Below are 23,267 nucleotides of genomic sequence, written 5' to 3'. Positions count from 1 at the left end.
TTTAACATCCACAATTCTTTCCTAACTGAGAAAATTCTGAATCAGATTTCTAATCCTTCAGTTAGTAAAAGTACTTTTTTGTGGTAAAGGCTTTAAGTGGATAAAATCCCAGAATAGGCAAAAGTTAATTAATTACAAGGTTATAGGTTTGCTGCTTAATCCATCCTTTATACTTTTGACTTAACAGTTTAAAAAATAGTAAATAAAAAGTAGATTTGTTTTTAGAAATTTCACTCCTCATCATTTTCTTTATGTTCTTGATTTATACACTAAGGAAAAGTACCAAAGGAAAAGTACCATCTGGAGTTCAAGTATGGGATATAAATTTAGAGATTTACCATATCTTCCTAATCCTAAATTTGCACAAGTAATTGGACCCAAAGGTTGAAATTCATTAAAAACTTAAAAGAGAAATGCAGAAGAATAAGCAAAAGATAAACTCAATACAATCAATCAACTCTTTTCAAATCTATTAAGTACCTGGGTCTAAGACCCATGTAGACAACATGAATAAACTTATAGGGTTGTGCTATTATTTTCATGCATACTCAAGGCAAACATATATGTATATTATATACTCTTACAAAGAAAGACAATTATATACAAAGGATTTTAAAGTATTCTGACTTACTTTGTTCTCCCTGTTGGCCAAAATGACAAAATCCTCAGAGATCTGGTGCTGAGAGCTATTATTTTCTATTTCATTTAGCTTTAAAACTCTGAAAAGGAAAAATACAAACCTAAGAACTCAAAAACCATCAAAGTGCCAAAGCTGAATTACTTCATTAAACTCTTTCCAACTTAGAGAGTTTATTAAATAGGAAACAGCAACTGTTAAAACAGGTACTAGGCACGAAGTAGGCATGAAGCAGCTTGCTTAGGCCTAAACATCTTCTAAACTGGCTTAATTAAATTTAATCTATAGAACCTCATTTCTCACCTGCAACAGGTCTTTAATATCTCAGTTTTAAGGATGGCATTACAATATATATTTCCTTTTTTTTTTTAGAGCTGAGGACTGGAACCCAGGGCCTTGTGCATGTGAGGCAAGCGCTCTACCAACTGAGCTATATCCCTAGCTCCTATATTTCCATTTTTATTTCTGAAGATAGAATGAGATATCTATGAACAATATTTAGAGTTAACTATAAAGCAGACTAGCAACTAAATCTGAACTAAGTTTTTATTATAGAGTAATAGTTAAAAACTGCAACTGACAATATGTTTTTCTTTGGATTAAAGATTTGGCTTTTCTGAGTTCAAATGACCTCATGGATAAGCTTATTCAGGAAGAGAAAATAATTTGCTCACTACCCACACAAATACGATCAGATCATCAATAAGCTTCAAAAGCACAATGTTCTCAAATGCTCAAAGTCTCAAGTGCATGTAAAGAAAACAGTTGGGAGAAGCAGGTACTGTGCCCAGGGATAGCTACATGCCTCAGAGTTTCCAGAAACAAACAAACAAAAATCAGATAATATTTTAAATTACTTGATTAGTTATCTGAATTAGTGACAATATTTAAAAGTATCTATCTTTTAAAACCTGGCAAAAGGACATATAGTCTTTGTGGGCCTTATTTTCTTAAAACTAATTATGATTGATAACAAACATTAAAAGGATGGGTGATAATAAACATCAAAGTAAGGTTTACTGAAGCTGAATCACAGTTTAAAATGTTTTGTAAAAGTTAATAAACTTATTTTGTTAAATCCTTTCATCCTCCTAAGAAGAGATGAAGAGAGGTAGACTGATTATTATGAAGCATAAAGAAGAAAAAAGGCAGACACTGTTCTTATTTAACAAATACTTACTGAGTATCTGTTCTGTGTCAAGCACTGTGCTCAGCACTGGAGTTGCTGGTATCAACAAAACAGACCTTCTCCTTTCATTATGGAGAATTAATTAAAATTGTTCTATGTGCAAGATTACACAGTTTATGCAATGAAAATATGGTGGGTGAGTAAATCTAACAAGGGTATCAGGAAAGGTCTCTGTCAAAAAGTGACATGTGGGTTAGGCCAGAACAGAAAACAGATAGACTTCAATCCAAGAAAATAGGTCCTCAGCTGTCTAAAAAACACAGCATGATTGAAGTTAACTGAGTGGGAAGAAGTCTTTCAGACCCTGTCAACTATATTGGTCTATATTCTAAGAGCAACAGGAAGCCACAAAATGGTTAAAACAGAATTCAGTTGCTTAGGTTTTTTTATACTTCATGTTTCTGAAAATGATTCTCACTGCTGAGAAGAAAAAAATAAAGTCTAAGAGTGGATTCTGGACGCCCTCTAAGTAGTCAAGGTTAGTGAAGACAGCTGTCTGACCAAAATGATGAGTGGCCATGGTAGAAATAGGCACACTTAAAAAATATTTAGTAGTGAAATAGACTGTATTAACAGAAGATATGATGTGTGTGTGGGGAGAGAAGGGAGGAAAAAGGGAGAATGCATGTAGGGCAGGCCCAAGATGGCTATAATTAGGCTCCCTCACTGAGATTTTCAGTGGGCTATGTTTTTAGTATGTAGCCAAGGTCACAAACACCCTGATTCAAGGTCATAAATATTTGCTTATAAGCATGCACCCACTTTTATAACCTATTGGCAATGTGCCTCCTTCATCTGGCTTGCATATAAAAAAAAGGCCTATGGAAATGGCTTAGGGGGTTAAATGGAACTGGTTGGGACAAAATGAGGCTGGGTAGGGGTTATTGCCACCAAACAAAGAAAATCTATTATCCCAACTGCATCTTGTATCCTCTTCCACCTGCCAGGATCCAGAATCTTCTTCCTAGGTCTGAGCGTCCACCCTGACAATGCACACGTGTTTAAGTGTGTGCATGCTGATGAAAGACAAGAAAGTGAGGTATCAAAAAGAATTCCAGATTTCTGGCATAAGCTTAGATGAGAAGTTTGAGTTAGGATATAAATGTTAGGGTTTTTGGTACATATATTTGATATTTGAAGACAAGGGAATAAATAGAATCATGAAGAAAAAGAGTGCCTACTGAGAAGAAAGCCCAAGTACTGAGGATATTCAACAATTAGAAAGTCTGGGTAGAGAAGAGCAAGCATATAAGGTTACCAAAAAAGACATATAGGAGAAGGAGGAAAATATTCAGGAGAATTGAGGTGTCAGGAAAACCAAATGGAGAACACTTCAAGGGAGGACAAGTCAATTTATGGGAGACGTGTAAAAGCAAAAAAACCTAAAACAAAAAACAACCCACTACCTTTCTTGTGTTAGGGCTGTCTTTCAGAATAAGGATAAATCATCTCATTTCTTATTAATCCTAGAGAATTAGGATCTGGTAAGGGCAGCCAATCTGTAAGTCCCTTTCACTTACATATCATCAATCAAAGACTATACTCAAATGTAAATATTTACAAATAGTAATGATGAAGTTAAAGGAATAAAGTTAGATCTCTAGATGCCAGTTTCTGAGGAAGTGCCCTACAATAAACTAATTATCTTCATAACTGGCTCAATAGTTAGCTGGTAAAAAATAAAGATGCCAATAAATGCTATCAAAAGCTGTTTTTAATTTAAAAGTGTTTCTGAAATTACTCACTTGATTTGATTTGGGCCAACATGTATTATTCTACCAGAAGCATCAGGATGAAAATAAATCCAGTCAGATTCCAAAGAACAGCACTCCATTTCTTGGATCCCATTTTTTGCCTTAAGTTGGGGGGAAAAAATGACAAAGATTAGGAGTAAATCAAATAACTTTTCAAATCTAACACTAGTGATGTATCAAAAATTCCCAAGTATAGGGAAGAGACAACATTAACCAGTTGAACTGGAGTGTAGGAGGGCTGCATTAGAATACCTAAACTTGAGAAATTGAGAACATTTGAATTCAGAAACTCCATAAATTTACTCTATATTATATACTTATTATACCTTACAAATAATAATACAAGTTATCATATCTCAAGCACGTACTCTGTGTTGGGAACTACATTAGATACTTTATGGTCACTACTTAATTTGATCTTAATAACACTCAGACAAACATTAACTCTATTTTATGGCTAAAGGAACTGATACTCAAAGAGATAAATCATTTGTCCACTTTTGAACTTGCTATATAAAGGATCTGAAGCCAAAGTCCATGAACTCTCCACTATATAACTGCCCTAATTATGGTCATGCAGTTCCATACAACTTCCTCCTTCCTTTCCCATCTCCAACTACCTGTCAATCAGAAGAGTGGGTAACATGCATATAAACACAACCACACTAATGCCTCAGACACAGGTCACAATCTCCTTGGATAAATGAATGTTAAATTCTCAAATCTAGTGGGGTATAGTGGCATATGCCTACAGTTCCAGCTGAGGAGGAAGGATCATTTGAGTTTATAAGATTGAGAACAGCCTAAGCAATATAGAAAGACCCTGTCTCAAAAAACAAAAACTAACTCTTTCATATCTGAGGAAATAATCTGATACTGCTTAGCAATTAAGGCTGGAAAAGAGATTTATTTCATTACAATATATTCATACATTAAATTGGAAAAAACCCTGTATGACACATGATCACATGTGTATGCAAATATTCTATCTTATACAGAGGAGCACTGGGAACTAATACTAACATAGATATATAACTTTTTCAGCTTTATTCAAGTTATTTAATTTCTCAAATGTAAAATAAAATGATATGTCATACCTAATGGATTCTCATAAAAGCTTTGAAATATTAGAGTTCATAAATTCCATAGCATATATTGACTGGTTACTACATTTTAGATATTACAGTTGGCATTTGTACCTGATATGAATTAGACATCAAGATATTTATAGTCTAAGGTAGAAACAGAAACAAAAATAGAAAATAATAAAGCAGTACAGAAAATGAAATGATTGAGCATAAACAGGATATCTGAACAGGAAATTATCAAGAAACCAATCCAGATGAACAGAATTTCAGGAGGAAAAACTTAAACTAGACCTTAAAGGATAAGTAGAAAACAGTGTGAAAGAAGAGACAGCACAGAACAAATGTACAGAAGAATTAATCCAGACTATGTATGTACAAAAATATGAGAAGTTGCTAAAATTAAGTAGTATGTAGGCACGAGGCTGAAAATATTAAGGCTTGGGCTATGATGTTAAGCACTCTGTATACCATAATTCCCAAAATTCTGGAATTTAAAACATTTTATATATCACATTAGTAAATGAGTTTCAGCCTTTCACTAATTTTTACAAGTATTCTAATTATTTCTAATGGGAATGGTGGTATTATTATTATATTTTATAAGAAAACTAATGCAATTATACATCTTGTTTGTCATCAGTTAAGGTTAATATATCCGTGATGGTACTGGCTCCAGAAGCTCCATTGTTTAATAAAAACTGTACATACTATATATATCTTTCTTTAGAAGGCTATTCTCTTTATTATAATATCTAAATAGAATGTGCAAAAAATTCTCTTTATGTTAAATACTACTAGCAACTTCATTACCAGTTCCTGTAGTTTTTATTATTTACTCAAATGCTAGATTTAAAGCTCAGGGTAATAAAGAAAGCTATGAAACATTTTCTATAATCTTCTTTGGCTACTTAATGTGTTTTGGGATTATCCACTCTTCTGACTGAAAGGAAGGTAATATGCATATGAATCATAAAGGTAATGTCACAGCAATAAAACTGCCCAGCAAAGATTAATAAAACTGGTATTACAGTATGAGAGTATGTGATAGGGATGAGGGATGCTTGGCATAAATGTTGAAGGCCACCATTAATATATGTATACACACAAATATATAAACAAACACATACATGTATATATATGTGTGTGTATATGTATACACACACACACACACACACACACACATCAGACATGTATTATCTGTTCTTATATAAGAAGAACATGTGCTAAATGTCCAGAATGTGAATTATGCAGGGTTTCACTGGACATAAAAGTTAAATGAAAAAGAAGGGCAGGTCCCAGTGTCTGAAGGATATCCTGGCTAGGAGGTAAACAATCAAATGAAGATTTGTCATGGCAGGAAACGGTCCCTAGAAGGTGCTTTATAAAAGAGGATGTCATTGGGCTGGGCCAAATAGAAGCCCATTGTGATAAATAAATGAGAAAATCGAAGGGAACAACGCTAACACAAATGTGCTTATTTTAAATATAGTGAAAGGTAACCTGTGAGTCATTGGTGTCAAGAGTGACTGTACAAGGTCCTGGAAGAGACAAGGGTAGAATAAGCTGAGCCTACCTCAAAAAAAAAACAAGCTCATCTGATATATCAAGAGGGTCCATAAATAAACTAAACAGAAATGTAAAACAAAAATGGAAATCTCCATCTTTTGTGGACTTTTATACTTACCTCAATCACTGTACTGATCACACCACATCATTTATATATATATATATATATATATATATATATATATATATATACACACACACACACACACACACACACACACACACACATATATACTTTCTTTTGAGAGTACAGGCAAACTGAGGGAAGTAAATGTATTCCCAGTCATGTCTGGCACATTGTAGGCTCTGGATAAATGTTTATCAAATAGCAAATCAATGCCTAATCATGTTTTAAAAGAAAATGAAGAAAAATGAATCCAAGAGGTAGAAATTTCTATTGTTTTGCCATATATCATTTCTTCCTACTCTGCCATATATTCATACTTAATATCCTTTAGAATTCAGTGTTTTAATGCCAATACTGTGATCTCCAGAATTCCATCTGATTCTGCCAAGGAAGGCAAACAGCAACAAATCACATAGAAATAGAACAATAATATATTCCACAGCAATTTTAGAGGCAGTCTGAACATATTTCATCAGTGTTTCCCGTTGTGGAACATGAGAGATGCTTTGGGTCCCTTGCTAGGACGCTGGTAAGAAAAAAAAATTCTTGATACCTTAAGAATTTCCAAATGTTATATTTTTAGATTCTGGGTAATACACACAAGTTATTTGCTATATTCTCTATACTCCCATAAATTATTAAAACAAAGTAATTCTTAGGAATGTAGAGCTATTAGGAGGTAGAGAATAAAGAATTTCTGATATAAATTTACTACTAAGAAGTCCGATCACTAATGATTACCAATGAATTATCTTTTAGGGCACAAATATGGAAAACTCCTTTCTGTTTCTTCTTATTGGGTGTGATGATGTAGTGCCAAGGATGGCCTCCAATCTGAAAAGCATTCTCCAGGGATGACACCTCAAAGAGCAGTGGTGGTGAGTCTGTAGAGATGAACAAAAGGAATTTACCAGCATCCCTGCTTCCTGTGGCCTTGGACCATTTATTAATTGAATTTAACATTTCTTTGCATGCATCATTTGTGAGTTTCCATTAATGAAAAATTACTCTATCAAATGAAATAAAATGCAATCAGGAAGAAGGTTTATTGCTAAGAAATGAAAAAGTTAGGAAACAAACAGTCTATGAATTAACTTTATAGACATCTGCTTTTGGGGTATGTGTGGCCTGTAAGCAGAAATTAAGAGAAATAAGAGATGAAGGTGCTTATTATGTTAAGAAAAAGAAAAAAGGATAAACTGTACTTAATAAAAGTAGCTGCCATTTATTGAGCTTCTGCTATGTGTAAGACTCTGAGTTAGCTACTATTTCTAACTCCCACAACAATCCTACCACGTAATTAGCTCTAATAATTCCTTTAAATATGAGGGAGAGCTCTTCCATATCCTAGGAGTATATGCAGTAACTTTTCAAGATCTGTCTTGCATAAGATTTGCAATGTAGAGATGACATTACTCATAACGAATGCAACCACGAGGATACGGCCTGCCACATGGAGGCTTTATTAAGGATAGCCACTACTGCTAGTATTATCATCATAGAAGTTAGCTTTAACCTGGTGCAGATATATCCAGTCAGTTTCTCCTGGAGACTGATATCACAAAAGAAATTTCTGTTGGTGTTTTTTAGTCTTCCTTTATGATTACAATTTTAGTAGTGTGGAAGGTATTGCAGCTTTAGAGGATCAGAACTGCTTTTAGGCAACCTATGGGAAACACTACGTGGTTTTTTTGGGCAGATGGCTAATCTATGACTGACTCTTCATCAATCCCTCTAAGTTGAAAATTTAATTTTTGGTTTGTGAAGCCACTACTATTATATAGGGGCTTGTCTTAGGAAGACCATTCATGTAAGAGTCACACATTTTATACAGAAGTGTGTACTCTTTCAGGCTTCTTCATAAGGATTATTTACTACTTACAGCTATTCATAGGATAAAAACAATGAGAAGTGTTTCAAACTGACAATACTGAGGAGAAAGGAAGAAGCAGGTATCAACCTTTAAGGAAAAGGTGATATCTTTAATAGAGTTTTTTTCAAGTAATAAGAAAAATATAACAACCCCAATGTAAAAATGGTCACAGGACAAGAGTTGGTAAATTATGAAAGAAATATAAATACCATGTAATAATTTAGTGGTTACCAAACAATAATGGATGAAGAAAAGAATTATAAACAGGAAACTCTAATAAGAGTTTTAATTTGGGATTAAAATTTATTAGGTTATAGAGAATGTAAAACAGAAATTAAAAATAGAAAAACAATGCAAACAGACATATTTAGAAGAAATACTTTTTCTCAACAGTTGCTAAATTTGGCTCAGAAACAGCATAACTCTGATGTGACCTGCTAATCTTCCAAGAGCTCAAATTTTGACCTGTAATACTATTCTCAACTAAAAGGCCTAAAAGTTCCCAGAGAGTAACTGTTTTATTCCTTATGGTGAGAAAATTTTTGGATGCATCCAAACCATCCTGTTAGAAAGCAAGGATATTACAAGGATGGCAGCGGGTAGTGTGAAAAGAATAGGAAAGCCAGCAAAACAAACTCCTTCTGGCTAGACTGTGGAAAGACAGTCATTACAAAGAAAGTAACAATTATGGTTAATTAGAATACTGTCAGTCAGTGTAAGGTCCAACAATATTTAAAAGGAGAGTTTTAACATAGTTGTTTTGTTTATTAAAAAAGGACTCCAATAGGACAGAATTTTCTATACTTTTTTTTTTTTTTTAAATATTTATTTATTTTTTTAGTTATCGGCAGACACAACATCTTTGTTGGTATGTGGTGCTGAGGATCGAACCCGGGCCGCACGCATGCCAGACGAGCGCGCTACCACTTGAGCCACATCCCCAGCCCCCTTTCTATACTTTTAATGTACAGATAATTACCAAAAAAAGGTTCATCTTAAAAAATTTAAAACATAGATATGTTTTAAGTAAAAATATAAGGTACAAAACAGTACTGTCATATTTGGTATAAGAAGGCACTATTTAAAATATATATCTATATATTCGCTTAATTTTGCAAAAAGAAACAACAATGGAAGAATAAACCATAAACTAAAAATAATGGTTATTTTTGAGGACAGATGTGAGATACAGAGAGGGAAATAACAAAAGGATGGAAGGGCAAAGGTTGGAAGCAAAATTTCTCAGAGTATATCTTTTCACATAGTTTTGACCTTTCAAAAATATATATATATATTTCATAACTTCAAGAATAAAATCAAAAGGAAAAAAGCAAACTCAAAAATTGAAAATAAACTGAAACAAATGAACTTAATTAAATTGGTACCCTAATCACACAGAAAAATGATTTCAAATTACCACTGCACACATTACTCTGTATGTACATTGATTGGTCTATATATACTAAGGACAAAGGAACTACAGAGAAATCTTAACCTACATTCCATGATTTAGTTTTTCATAGTAACATTGGTACTGCTATTTTAAGTGACAATCATATATTATAGGATAAATTTTTATTTAAAATCAAGAAGTTCATTGTGGGGCAGGGGATGAGGGTCAGAGTTAGAAGAATGCCTAGCATATGCAAGACCCTGGCTTGGATCCCCAGCACTGGGGAAAAAAAAAATCAGTGTGAGTTAAAAGAAATACATATATTAAACAAAAAAGAATGATTAAATTAGGAAATACAAAAATGAACTAATGTATTTCCCAGGTGTTTATTGAAAGGGTCTAAAAATATGTATAAATACAACTAGGTCTTGGTCTTTGTTGTCGGGTGAACTGTGTCCCCCCAAAATAAATGCTGAAGTCTTGACTCCTTGTACCTGTGAATATGACTTTATTTGGTTATAGGGTCTGTGCAGATATAATCAAGTAAAGATGAGGACATACAGGATAAGTCAGCCCCTAAATTCAATGACTGGTGCTCTCATAAGAAGAGAGAGATCTGAACACACGAAGCTTGCATGAAGAGAGGCAGAGATTGGAGTTATGCTGCCACAGGCCAAGGAACACCAAGGATTGTGAGCAACCACAAGAAGCTAGAAGAGGCAAGAAAGGGTTCTTTCCCAGAGCCTTCAGCAGAGGGCTGGTAGTACCCTGATTTTGGATTTCTAGCCTCTGGACTGAGAGAGAATACATTTCTATTTGTTACTCAGTTTGTGGCGTCATAGCAACCCTAGGAAACTGAGAGTCTCTATTGATATTCTCTAGTAAAATGGCTCCTTGTGAGATCTAGGACAAATAGAGTAAAAAAGTAAGCCTGGGACATATCATTATTCCAGAAACAAGAAATTCTCCAAGACTACTGGGATATGTTCTTAAAGCTGGGTGTGGTGGCTCTTCTTAGGAGGCTGAGGAGAGTCACAAATTCAAGGCCAGCCTGGGCAACTTCGGGAGGCCCTATCTCAAAATAAAAAGTAAAAAGGGCTAGGATGTAACTCAGAGATAAAGTGTTCCTGGGTTCAATCCCTAGTACCTAAAAGGAAAAAAAGAAAAAAAAAAAAAAAAGAAAGGAGCTCTTATTGGCCAAATTCAGGACAATTTGAGTATTATTAAGAATAATGATAAAAACTATAAATACTTAGTAAGTAAAAATTCATGAATCTTATTGTATTTATATAATTTTGTCACCACTGAAAGTAATTATCAGTCAACTCCTTGTTTGAAATATTAGTAAAAGGAAGGAATAAATATTTACCTTGCCTTTTTAAAGGAATTATAGTTTATCCTTAAGTTGATGAGTTGAAGTTTTTACTTATAGAAAAATGCTGGTTACTAAAGGTTGAAGAAATAATGTAATTTTTAAAACCGACTTTCTGTAACTTACAATGACACTGATTCAGGCAAGGCTCATTAATAGTTGTAGTATATAGTTATATTATTCTTGTACTATTTATAAACACAGAAAATTAGAAACAACCTAAATGCTAAAGTAGCAAATTGATTAAATATATTACAGTTCATCCATTAAGTGGCATATAAAAGTTCTTTAATACCTTATGGGATATGCACAAAGAACTCCTTTTTGACATAGGTAATATAAATACTGTGTTTTATAAACACCAGAAACTATTTCATGAAAACTAAGTTCTTCCTTCACCTATATCTCCCCAGAGATAATGACTATGTATCAGGTTTTTGTATCAGATATTTCAGGCAAATCTAAAAGCCTGATTGTATATATACCTTTAACAGGAGTATGAATATACAAATAAATATACATGGTTTTATACCTATTTTATTCACTTACTATGCTGGAAATTTTTCTATGACAATACAAAAAGAATTATTCTTTCTTTTTTAACAATTTAACAATTAAATTAATGATATGGTCATATAGTGAAATATTATTACTATCATTTACCAACATAAAATTGTTTCTAATATTTTGCTATTAGAAACAATGTTATAACTGTACATTTATCATTTTCTACACATGTGAATATATCTAGGGTAAATTCCTAGAAGGGGAACTGCTAGGCTCAAGGAGTAAACACATTTAATTTTTTTTTTGGGGGGCGGGGGGAGAGGGAGGGAGAGAATTTTTTAATATTTATTTTTTAGTTTTCGGTGGACACAACATCTTTATTTTATTTTTTTTTATGTGGTGCTGAGGATCGAACCCAGCACCCAGCTCGTGCCAGGAGAGCGCGCTACCACTTGAGCCACATCCCCAGCCCCACATTTAAATTTTTGGTAAAAGTTTTGAAGGTCATATTGACAAAAAGGACAAAGTAACAAACTGTCCTCCATAAAGGGTCCCAACCATAAATGAGTGTGCTTTTTCTAAAACTTCACCAACCACAATATACCAAAAAGTTCTTTTTGATATCTGAGAATCTGAAAAGATGAATCTTATAATTTTAATATGCACTTATCACTGACCTTGAGCTTTGTACTACTCTGAAAGTCATTTATATTTCCTACTGAACAATGTTCCTTGTTCATTTTTTACAATATTTTTTAGTTGTAGTTGGACATAATACCTTTATTTTATTTATTTATTTTTATGTGGTGTTGAGGATCGAACCCAGTGCCTCACACATGCTAGGTGAGTGCTCTACTGCTGAGCCATAACCCCAGTCCCCTCCTTGCTCATTTTTAAACTGTTGTCATTCTTGTTCTTACTGATCTACAGACCTTTTTATATACTGAGGAATTACCCCTCCCCATACCATTGGGTTACTTGATTTCTGAGTTAACTGATGTTGTTTATGTTTTTGTTTTTTTGCAATGTACAACTTTAATTTTATAATCAATTTATCAATCTCTTTTATGGTTTTGTGTCATACTTAGAAAGGTATTCACCATTCTGAGATAAAGACTCTCCAACTTTTCTTCTAGAACTTTTAAATCTTTCATCTGTTTAGTATATATTTTCAGGTAAAGAGTGAGACTTTATTATTTTCACAAGATAATCTATTTACTACTCATATTAACATTTAAAAAGTGTGTTTAGCTACAGATACATGCAATAAGATGAAGCTCAAAAATAATATCCTGAATGAAAGACAATGGGAAAATAAAAGAGTACCTCATATTATTTCATTTATACAAAACTCTAGAAAATATAAATTTAACAAATCAAAAGAAAGCAAATCATTGTTTAGAGCTGTGATGAGGAGAGAACTGGATAGGAGGGGCACAGGGAAACTTTGAGGAGAAAAAGATTCTAAATTTTCTCTTTTGCTTATTTTATTTCCTAAGTGTTCTGTAGTAATAATGAATTGTTTTTGCACTAAGAAGTTACTTAAAATTAAAACAAACATTGTATTGGATAGATCTTAAAAACACTGAAAAACAAATTTGGGGAAACAAGGATTACAGTCTGTACCATATGAAACAAACATTCAAAGCTTCCGGTTAGCTTCATACTACTTCTTCTTTGCCAAATGGGTAAAAATCAGTGAATTATATCATTCTACAATGACAAGTGATTTCATGTTTTCAAGAATTACTATTTTAAAGTTGAGAAATGTAAGCCCAGAGAGGTTAACAGGCTCACTATCATACTAACAGTTAGCAGAGGAATTTCACTATTTTAATAGTAGCAGATTTACAATTATGACTCCAATCCAGTCTTCCTTCAAAAACAGAGACCAAAGCTACAGCACAATCGTTCAGGTGCTATGTGCTTTGTCTTTACCATCTTGTTCTTTGTTTTACTCACTTATACTCTGCACATAAACAAGAATAATGATACCATTTTGGGAAATTCTTTTCAAGATAACCCATTTTAGTTATCACTGGAGCCTGTAGTTTTAAAATTCTTAATAGATTCCTGTTAGTGTATTTGTATTGAATATAGGCGGTACTGCTGAGGTTACAAAGTACTGCTGAATTTTCATCAAGTTGCCTAATTCACCTTGTCAAAGGAATTTAAGAATTGAGTCATTTTTAAAATATTTATTTTGAACTTCATGGATAACTTAATTGGCTATGTTGAACTCTCAATATTTTTATAACTTATCATTTACTACAAAAAAACCATATTTTTTTCGTTTTTCACAATTCTATCTTTTATTTGTTACTTGATCCATTGATACAATGGTAAATAATAATAGAAAAATATCCTGTCTTATTCTGCCTATATTAGAAAACCTTTGGAGTTTCACTTAAAAATATAATGTTTACTGGTTAGAAACAGAAGGTATATAACTCAATGTGATAAGGAATGAATCTCAATGAATTAAGAATAAAGATATTGGTATAACAAAGTGTATTTTCTCTTTTAACCTGTGATTTTTATATCATTTTGCAATCATTAAACCATTCTTGGATTCCTGAGATGCATGTCACACACAGTTTTTCTTTTAACATACACTGCTGAGTTTCTATAACAGTTTATTTATTTTTTTAAAAAAATAGTTATACTTAAACAGTTAAATAAAGAACATTATTACTATATAGAATTATGTACAATTTTGTTTTTGAGCTTTGTCAATCTGTAAGTATATTGGGAAGTTCTTTTCTGTATTTAGGTTAGGTTCCATCTATGTTCAGAGGGGTAGTAATATTTTCCCTGGAAAACATCTTTCTTAGATATGGATAAATGTCACAAAATGTAAAGTACTAAATTATAAGGAAACTTATAATTTAGTACTTTACAAAGTTTGCTGCAACTAATCATCTTTCAGATAAGGAAATCAAAGATTGAAATGTAAAGTGACTTCAAAGTCTCAGGCCAAGCAAGGTTCAGCATACCCAGGCTTTTAGTTCAATGAGTAAATGACAGAATTTTGCTGATACTTATTCACTTAGTAAGGAAATGTACTGTATACAAATAAAATCAGTTTATAATTAAAAACATTTGGATGTTTACAGTGAATAATTATTTATATGCCTACTTATTAAGATAAAAAATACTATACAGCAGCCATACCTGTGATTTTAATATTACAAGGAATGCCAAAAGGAGCCTCTCCTACAGTTCCAGTAGTCCCACCCCATCTGCATGCACACCCTAAGTCAAGTTTCTGTTGCATGAACTAAAAACAAAACAAAACAAAAAATGGTGGCTTTAGCACCTATTTATTTGCTGTCTGGAGAGAAAAAAAAATTCACATGTATATGACAGAGAAAATGTCTTTATTCAAGAGCCTTTCTATTTATCTTCCCACCCCACTTTTATAGATTACTTTGTCTTTCTACATTTCCATTCTATATTTCATATAGTTGAAAATAAGAAGTGCTTTATTTTAAAAGCATCTAATTTAAAAAAAAATCATATTGCAGTACAAACCTCATGATAGTAAAATATAGAAAATTTCAGTTTTCTCTACCTGTTCAGTGATGGCTTGGAAGCTATAGAGTCTGACCAGTCCTGAGCTGTACATCACAATCAGTATTCCATGAGACAGAGTAGCATCTGTTACGTTCCCGAAAATCTGAGGGGAAAGGCAGATATCACCTGAGAAAAGACCAGAAGGCCAATCTTCTGAGTGTTCACCATGGTTCATCCTCTTGCTTAATACTCAGGTCATCATTACAACCTTGCTGCCTAGCATTAAAAATTAATTACAATTTAGCCAGGCATGGTGGCACATGCCTGTAATCTCAGTGGCTTAGGAAGCTGAGGCAGGAGAATCTCAAGTTCAAAGCCAGCTTCAGAAACTTACCGAAGCTCTAAGCAACTCAGAGACCCTGTTTCTAAATAAAATACAAAAAGGGCTAGGGATATGGCTCAGTGGTTAAGTGCCCCCAAATAAATAAATAAATAAAATAAAATTTAAAAATTTAATTACAATTCAGTAACTTTAGGCTAGGGTGTTATTAGGGGTGAACAGTAAGCTATTTGATTCTCAGACTAGAGCACATACCTGTCCAAATGATGTACCAAAATTTTTAGCTTCATAGCTTTGTCAATACCTATTAATCAAATCCTGTTCCTTATGGACATTGGCATATAGTAAGGTCAGGTAATTCTAATGAATATTGAATTTACCATGCATATCCTGCCAGGGACTCAATTCTTTATGCTGCAATGTTTTTTACAAAGAGGTAAATTATTAGTTATTAAGAGGTGAAAAGCTTGGGAAAGTAATTATAAGAGAAACAGCCACCTCCAGTTTATTATTATTATCTTATTCTTTAATTTCTAATATTGTTTGATTTTTTTATTCATACAAAAGTCAAACATATTAAAAACCAAACACCTATAGAGACATCTAGCCTACCTAACCTTGAATAAAGCTTTGACTGACTGTTCCCCAAAGTTCTATGCATGATTCTGTCATGAGTCTCCATATAGCTACAGCAAACAACTTGATTCTATACTTATTTTAATAAATAATTAACAAAAGCCAATATAAGCAAATATTCATAGCAATGAAAGAGCAACAAGATATAAAATGAAAACCTGTCTATTTCTATTGAAGAAAGCTTAGTGAAGATTTACAATCTTAACAAACAGCTTAAATATATAGGACTACACAGGATCCTGGCCCTTAAGTAGTTTTTTTTTTTTTTCTTTCTTTCTTTCTTTTTTTCCCTCAGTATTATGGATTCAACCCAGGGATACTTTGCCACTGAGTTACATCTCTAGCCCTTTTTTATTTTTAGAAAGCTTTTCACTAAGTTGCTACATTTCCTCCCCTTTCTTGTCCTTCCTCCCTTTCTACTCCACTAGTCTTCCCTATATCTTTATGATACACGGTCCTCTCCTCCTCCTTACTGTCATTGTGCTTTAGCTTCCACATATGAGGGAAAATATTTGACCCTTAGTTTTCTGAGACTGGCTTATTTCACTTTCCATTTCCATTCATTTACCAGCAAATGCCAAAACTTCATTCTTTTTCATGGCTAAGTAAAACCCCACTATATAAACACACCACATTTTCTTAATCCATTCACCTACTGACAGTTATCTGGGTTGATTTCACAATTTGACTTGAATTGTGCTGCTATAAACACTGAGGTGGCTGTATTGTTATAGCATGCTGATTTTAGTTCTTTTGGATAAATGCAAGTAGTGGGTTAGCTGGATTATATTGTAGTTCTATTCCTAGTTTTTTGAGGAATCTCCATACTGCTTTCCATAGTGCCACTAACAATGTATGAGTAGACCTTTCCCCCACATCCTTGACAGCATTTATTATTGTTTGTGTTCCTGATAATTGTCATTCTGATAAGAGTAAGATGAAATATTAGTGTAATTTGATCTGCATTTCCCTGATTGCTAAAAATGTTAAACATCTTTTCATATATTTGTTAGTTATTGTTTCTTCTTTTGTAAAATTTCTGTTTAGTTCATTTGCCCATTTATTTATTTTTAAATTTTTATTTGTTCTTTTTAGATATACATGACAGTAGAGTGTATTTTGACATATTATACACACATGGAGTATAACTTCCCATTCTTGTGGTTGTACATCATATGGAGTTATACTGGTTTTGTATTCATATACAAACACAGGAAACATTACGAATTTGCCCATTTTTGGTTGGGTTTTTATTTTTATTTTTTGGTGTTTTAAGTTTTTTGAGTTCTTTGTATATCCTGGATCTTTTTTTTTTAAATATCTTTTATTTTATTTATTTATTTTTATGTGGTGCTGAGAATCGAACCGAGGCCTCGCATATGCCAGGTGAGTGCTCTACCACTTAGCCACAATCCCAGCCCTATCCTGGATCTTAATACCTTATCAGAGGAGTTTTTGTCAAAGATTTTCTCCCATTCTGTAGACTTTCTCTTCACGCTTGTGATTGTTTCCTTTGCTGTACAGAAGTTTTTTAATATGATGGCATTCCACTTATTGATTCTTTCTTTTATTTCTTGAGCTTTGGTGTTCTTTTAGGAAAGTCAATATGATGGAGTGTTGACTCTGTTTTCTTCCAGCAGCTGCAAGGTTTCTGGTCTAACTCTTAATCCTTTTTAACTTTTTGTGCAGGGTGAGAGATAGGGATCCAATTTCATTTTTATACATATAGCTGTCCAGTTTTCCCAGCACCACCTGTTAAAAAGATTGTCTTTTCTCCAAGACACATTTTTGAGACCTTTGTCAAGTATCAGATGGCTCTAAATATATGGGGTTTGTCTCTGTGTCTTCTATTCTATTCCATCAGTCTTCAAGTCTATTTTGATGTCAATACCATGATGTTTTTGTTACTACAGTTTATATCTTTATGATACACAGTCCTCTCCTCCTCCTTACTGTCATTGTTTATTGAGGATTTCAGATCAGTTATTGTGATACGTCTTGCATCATTTTTCTTGCTCAGTAGCACTTGGATATTCTGGGTCTCCTATTCTTCCAAACATATTTAAGGATTGCTTTTTCTAATTCTGTGGAGAATGTCAATGGTATTTTGATAGGAATTGCACTGAATCTGTATATTACTTTTGGCAGTACTGTCATTTTGACAATATTAATTCTTCCTATCCAAGATCATAGGAGGTCTTTCCATTTTCTAAAATGGATTTTCAATGTCTTTCTTCAGTGTTCTATAATTTTGATTGTAGAGGTCTTTTATCTTCTTGCTTAGATTAATTCCCAAGGGTTTTTTTTTTTTTTTGTATGTTTGACATTATTGTGAATGGGATGGTTTTACTGATTTCTTCCTTAGCTGAATTACTGTTAGAATACAGGAATGCTATTGATTTACTCCGAAGTTAATCTTGTATCCTGCTACTTTGCTAAATTCATTATAAGCTCTAAAAGTCTTCTGTTAGAGTTTTTCTTTTTTTGATGCGGGGGCGGGGGGGGTGTCTTCTAAATATAGGATCATGTCATCAGCAAACAGTCTGACTTCTTCTTTTCCTATTTGTGTCCGTTTAATTTCCTTCTTTTGCCTGATTGTTGACTAGTGTTTTAAGAACTATATTGAACAGAAATGATGAGAGTGGGCATCCTTGTCCTGTTCCTGATTTTAGAGGAAATGCTTTTAGTTTTTCTCCATTTAGTATGATGTTGGCCCGTGTTTGTCATAAATAGCCTTTATCATGTTGAGGTAAGTTCCTTCTATCCCTGGCTTCTTGAGCTTTTAATATAAAAGGGTATTCGATTTTATCAAAGGTCATTTTGCATCTATCAAGATGATCATGTGATTTTTGTTCTTAATTCTGTTTAAGTGGTGAATTACATTTATTGATTTGCATACACTGAATCAACCTTGCATCCATGGAATGAAAATCACGGCATATCATCTTTTTGATATGTTTTTGAATACATTTACTAATATTTTATTGAGGATTTTGCATCAATGTTCAGCAGGGATATTAGTCTGTAGATTTCTTTCTTTGATGTATCTTTGTCTGGTTTCGGTATCAGAGTTGTACTGGCTTCATAAAATATATTTGGGAATGTTCCCTTCCTTTCAATTTCATGGAATAATTTAAGACTGGTGTTAGTTCTTCAAGGTTTGGTAGAACTCAGCTCAGAATCCATCTGGTCCTTTGATTTTCTTTGTTGGAAGGCTTTTAACTGCTGTTTTCAATTTCATTACTTAATAATGGTCTTAGTTTAGGTTTTCTGTATCTTCCTGGTTCAATTTGGGCAGTTCAAATATATCTAGAAATCTGTCAATATCTTCTAGATTTTCTAGTTTATTAGAGTATAAATTTGCAAAATAGGTTCTGATAATCCTCTGGATTCCAGAAGGGTCTGTGGTGATATCTCTTTTTGTTGATTTGGGTATTCTCTCTTTTTCTTGGTTAGTTTGGCTAGGGGTTTATTAATCTTATTTATCTTTTCAAAGAACCAACTCTTTGTTGCACTGATCCTGTATATTTTGACTCTCATCTTAATTATTTCCTGTCTTTTACTGACTTTGGAATTATTTTCTTTCTTTTCTAAGGCTTTGAAATGGAGCCTAAACTTATTTATTTGGGATCTACTATCTTTGTTCATTTATTTCTAAAAAGTTTTTAATTTCTTCTCTCATTTCTTCTATGATCCATTCTTCATTTAAGAGTATTATTCAATCTCATGTGTTTACATGATTTCTATATTTTCTTACTGTTGACTTCAAGCTTCATTCCATATGGTCTGACAGGATATATGGGAATTTATCAATTATTCAGCATTTGCTAAGACTTACACTGTGATCTACACTATTTGGAAAAAGTCTATTTGTAAAAAAGTTCCACATAGCTCTTCCACTTTTAGGATCTGTATAATTACTTAATTTCTGAATTAAACACATTATATGTTACTATGCTATAAAATACTCAAAAGCACTTATCACGAAGTAAACAATAATTAGTAACTGATGCTTTTAGTTTATGCATTTTACAGTATTATTTTTATAAAATGTTTAAATACATTTATCTTGTTTACTAGTGATTATTAGTAGACCCTCAAGACCTTGTCCTCATGATTTTAGATACTTAAAGTCTAGTATAAGAGGTCAGTAAATAATTATTCACCCAGAGGAAGGTAGAAAACTTGATTCTGTGGGTTTTTTAACATTTAAAAAATTTTTGGTGTTAGGAACTTAATCCAAGACCTTGCATATTTTAGGCATGTGTTCTACCACTGAACTATATCCTGATTCTTTTACTCAATTATAATTACTCAATTATAACTCGTTCCTTTTTTCCTCCCATGTAACAACTTCACAAATGAAGAAAAAACAACAGAACCCCAAACTGATTGAATTAAAAAATTTACATGTGATTAGAAAGCTTATTTGCATACCATCAATCACACTTTGGACCTACATCTTTCGATTAAAATAATACTTTTTTTTTTTTGGCACCTTAACGATCATTTTAACAAAGTTTGGAAGAAATTTCTTTGGAAAACATACCTTACTCATTTCATAATTTTATAAAATAGTAGTTCATTAATAACTCACTACCTACTTGAGAGGCATAAAACCATGCAGAAAGATAAAGGGATAATCAGGCTCTCTTTTGAAATCAAATGTTCTCATGTTTTGATATGAAAGAAAACAGGTCAGTGAACATTTTATAGTAGGGGAACATTACTAAATAAATCATCTAATAAATAATTAAATGACATTATATCTTATTGTCAAAAAATTAATATTATAATTAAATAAGAAGTGAGTTCTTACCCTTTTGTTGATCTCTAGAATGCCTATAAGAGAAAAAGGTAGAACTTGGAACACTGCAAGGTACAACAAAATGGGTTGCTGAATGCCTGCCTAGAAAAAAAGACTAAAATTACAGGCAGCTCTCCAAAGTACTTCAGAAATGCTTTGTTTCTGAAAACATCCATGTCATTATACAGAGGTTTTCCGAATTGAAACATCCATTTATCTAGACTGAAAAGTTACTGAAGAGGAAGGCAAACATATTTAAAATATGTCAGCTAAACCTTTGGCTCTTCAGATACACACGTGCACACAGACATACACAAAAACTTACAAACGTAAAAAGAACAGGTGGCATTCTGTAGCAACAAGATACTGTGTATTTATCCTGTATACTGAAGTTCTAGTAATAAACAGCCTAATCAAGTAGAATTGGGAAGGTATCTCAATGGTAGAGCATGTATGAGGTCCAAATCTGATTCCCAGTAGTTCCCCACCTTCCCCCGAAAAAGCCTAATCAAATCTCATATAGTCATTATGGTTAGATCCCTGAAAATAGTGTTGCACTGACATGCCTGTATGAAATGAAAAAAAATATATATATGCCAACAATAAATAAAAGCTTGAGCTTGAAGAGGAACACCCCCTTTACTTCGAGGAATAGGTTCCAGTCAATTTCTTTCTATTATGAAATGTAAAATAATGTTGTACTTCCCCAGTACTGGCTTGAAGGGAATTTCTTGTTTTTTGTGACAGGCAAACGTGTCTGCCCCATCACAGCCTGACTCTACTTCAACAGAACCCTAAGTAATGGAGCACAAAGACCACCAATCAAAACTGCCATAACTACAGGTTAGAAAACAAAACAAAAAAGACTGCAATGTTTAAAAGCTCTAAAGATCCTCCTTTCAAAAAGAATACATTCTTTTAAACTATGATTTTTTAAGACATAAATAGATTCCTTCCAAGTTTCTAAAAACCAAAGGAAAGGCATAGTTTATATATCCTGATTTTGAGCTTTTGAGCTACGAGTTCTTGGCTGGATAAAGTCTAGAAATGTAAAAATATTGACAAGACATTAATTGGCATTATCAGTGGTAAATGAAAAACCTTAATACATAGTACTTGCTCTTGAGGAATTAAATTCTTAAAAAGACACATTAGAAACTTGAGCTGGGCTGGGTGTAGTGGTACATGCCTGTAATCTCAGTGGCTCGGGAAGCTGAGATAGGAAAATTGCAAGTTCAAAGGCAGCCTCAGAAACTTAGCAAGGCTCTAAGCAACATAGCAAGACCCTGTTTCAAGATAAAACATAAGGAAGGGTTGGGGATGTAGCTCAATGATTAAGTGTCCCTGTGTTCAACATCTATATGAAAAAAAAAAAAATTTTGAGCTGGGGGTAGTGGTATTCACCTATAATCCTAGTTACTAAGGAGGCCTCCTCTTGATTCTCCTCCTCCACCTTAGAAAATTCAAAAATTCAAGGCCAGCCTGGGCAACTTGACAAGACCCTGCCTCAAAATAAATTTCTTTTAAAAGGGGGATCTGGAGGTAAAGTTCAGAGGTACAGCACTTGCCTAGCAAGCTCAATGTCTAGGGTTCAGTCTCCAGAACCACACACACACAAAATAAAAATAAACACAGAAAATGAGAAAGAACACAACCTCTGCCAAGAGGAAACAAAAATAATTTTTTCCTCCCTAGATCCCTGGGAGATAAAGCAGCAGCAAACTTCTAAAAGCAGAATCTATGTCTATTTAAGAGAAAGTGCTCAATTAAATGTTTGTTATAGCATTTCCCTATTAAGTCACCAACAGAACCAAAATAAGATTCTTGAAATAAATTTCTACACTTTAGGTAATTCTTTAAAAGGAGAGAAAAATATTAATCACATGCTTTAGAAAAAAAACACTTACCTACTAACTTTAATAGCAAGCTTCAGAAATCAAAGATCATTAGTTCTTTCATAACAGTTTTTCAGACAAATTCCTAAGGAAGAAGTTCTTGGTTTATTGACTGTTTACTGATGCGTACCTGTCGGGCCACTGCTGAGCTTTTGTTCTGAGCAGACTTGACTGCAATGACTTCTTGAGGTGTGTCCCAGCTCAAGTACCTTTTAAGAAGTGGAGATTTAATGATGTAGGTCAGTTTCCTTATACAAAACATTATAGGTAGAAGTAAGCAAATTTTTAGTTACCTAATTTATAAAAGCAAATTAATCTTTTTAAAAACAAACAAATCAGCCAGCTGCAGTTGCATATGCCTGTAATCCCAGCAAATCGGGAGGCTGAGGCAGAATTCCAAGTTCAAGGCAAGCCTCAGCAATTCAGCAAGGCTCTAAGCAACTTAGTAAGAATCTGTCCCAAGATAAAAAATAAAAAGGGATGGATAGGTATCTCAATAGTAAAGCACCTCTGGGTTTAATCACCAGTGGTACCACCACCACCACCACCACCACCAACAAAACCCAG

General features: G+C 33.2%; 1 protein-coding gene across 17 annotated transcripts in view; it reads right to left on the bottom strand.

Annotated features, from left to right (window-relative positions):
- The window catches only part of Dcaf17 (DDB1 and CUL4 associated factor 17), a 76,685-nt gene that overhangs the window by 43,045 nt on the left and 10,373 nt on the right, over positions 1–23,267 (bottom strand). For 13 of the 17 annotated variants that reach the window (XR_007350986.1, XM_048812465.1, XM_048812461.1 and 10 more), the window contains 7 exons: positions 22,831–22,909; positions 20,818–20,907; positions 15,081–15,185; positions 14,681–14,786; positions 7,103–7,245; positions 3,572–3,681; positions 632–719 (listed from right to left, as the gene is read on the bottom strand). Coding sequence is in view for 15 of the 17 variants with exons in the window: in XM_048812465.1 (XP_048668422.1) it covers positions 632–719; positions 3,572–3,681; positions 7,103–7,245; positions 14,681–14,786; positions 15,081–15,185; positions 20,818–20,907; positions 22,831–22,909 (721 nt within the window). In the remaining 2 variants the exon portion in view is untranslated. Of the gene's footprint in view, positions 1–631; positions 720–3,571; positions 3,682–7,101; positions 7,246–14,680; positions 14,787–15,080; positions 15,186–20,817; positions 20,908–22,830; positions 22,910–23,267 lie in introns of those variants that run through there. The other 4 variants (XR_007350987.1, XM_048812462.1, XM_048812469.1 and 1 more) reach the window with 4 other exon arrangements.

Source organism: Marmota marmota, unplaced genomic scaffold, assembly GCF_001458135.2.
Source record: "Marmota marmota marmota unplaced genomic scaffold, marMar, whole genome shotgun sequence".
NCBI classification, from domain to species: Eukaryota; Metazoa; Chordata; class Mammalia; order Rodentia; family Sciuridae; genus Marmota; species Marmota marmota.
This window is presented reverse-complemented; position numbering and strand designations above follow the sequence as displayed.